This window comes from Brassica oleracea, chromosome C9 (assembly GCF_000695525.1).
Source record: "Brassica oleracea var. oleracea cultivar TO1000 chromosome C9, BOL, whole genome shotgun sequence".
Taxonomy (NCBI): domain Eukaryota; kingdom Viridiplantae; phylum Streptophyta; class Magnoliopsida; order Brassicales; family Brassicaceae; genus Brassica; species Brassica oleracea.
Genome location: NC_027756.1, coordinates 13,615,577 through 13,616,961, shown reverse-complemented (window position 1 = coordinate 13,616,961; position 1,385 = coordinate 13,615,577). Strand labels below are relative to the sequence as shown.

The window sequence follows — 1,385 nt, the reverse complement described above, 5'->3', positions numbered from 1 at the left end:
ATGGAAGGAATGTCTCAATCTGGCTTGATTCGTGGACGACAATGGGAAGGCTGTATGATCTGTTCGGGGCGTGGGAATGTATTGACATGGTAATTCCTTTAAAATCCACTGTTGCAATGGCTGTTCCTAATCAAAGAAGACGAAGACATCGAGTGGATCGTTTTAATGAGATGGAAACACTTATAGATGACCAAAGGGATAAATTTCAGTTGTGGAGGATCAATCTCTCTGGAATTACAAGGAGGAAAAATACAAACCAGTTTTCAGTACTAAAAGAACATGGGAGAATATCAGAAAACGAGAGGATTATGTTCCTTAGATAAAAGACACAGTTTTCTCCAACGTTTTCTCACTCGGTATGTATTACAAGCTTCAGTTCATGTACTATGGAAAGAACGTAACGATAGAAGACAAGGAGCAGCTCTTACGTCAGTGACATCTCTTGCCAAATCTTTGGAGAAACTTGTTCGCAATCGGTGTCTCTCCTTTTATCAAACGAGAGATTTCAAGAACGCAGCTGGTTTAAGCTTGTGGATAATTTTTTAGAAAACTTAGTGGCACTTGGGTAAAAAAGTTTGTTTTCTTTTGAATAAATTAAACATTTATTCTAACATAAAACGATAACATAAATATATTTGTTTTATATGATCATAAATGATAGGGTAACAATCAGTTACAAACCAATACAGAGTATAAATAAATAATGAATGAAATTAATCATCTAATATTAATATGGAGATATCATTTGTAAAATTAACCAAGGGTGGTACTCTACTTGGTCGATTCACATTTTTGGGCCTAGAGATTGACCACGACAACGATCGATTATCTCGCATCCTCTGGTATAAGGATTGGCTTCTTCCTTCTTGCAGGTGCTTGGGTTCGCTTTATCACAAATCAAACTGTGATCTCCATGAAGGGCATGATAATTTATGTATCTTGACTCTGTCTGAGTTGCTGCAAGAGCCAATAACACCACAAGAAAGAGAGAGACAATAACCTTGATACTTTCAGACATCCCCATATTATTATTAATTATTTGTTATTTTTATTTTCCAAACAAATTAAATAAATAAATAGTTTATAAGAGAAACCCCGACTAGGAGCTCAATTATTTTGTGTTTATATATTTAATTGTATTTGGTATCTGCTCTGTTTGGTTTTGAAGAAGAGGTTATTGATACTTATATAGAAGATAGTGGATGTGCTTCAAATAGTTATTTTTGGGATGGTGATAAATTAGTAAACATGTAATTTTTAGTAAACGGATACTTTTAGTATATAGATCAGCTGGTTGATGTTTTCTTAAAATTAAGGGATCTTTAGCAATGACAGATATAATTAGCTTTCCTTGTTCAAGATTAAAGGTCGAAAAACAACTTTTA

General features: G+C 33.9%; 1 protein-coding gene across 1 annotated transcript; it reads right to left on the bottom strand.

The window, feature by feature from the left end:
• Positions 1 to 621: 621 nt before the first annotated feature.
• On the bottom strand, positions 622 to 1,152 carry LOC106317140 (protein RALF-like 9). Its single transcript, XM_013754999.1, has one exon. It carries the CDS (start codon positions 1,022 to 1,024, stop codon positions 785 to 787), a length of 240 nt encoding a protein of 79 aa, XP_013610453.1. The 5' UTR covers positions 1,025 to 1,152; the 3' UTR covers positions 622 to 784.
• Between the last annotated feature and the right edge of the window lie 233 nt (positions 1,153 to 1,385).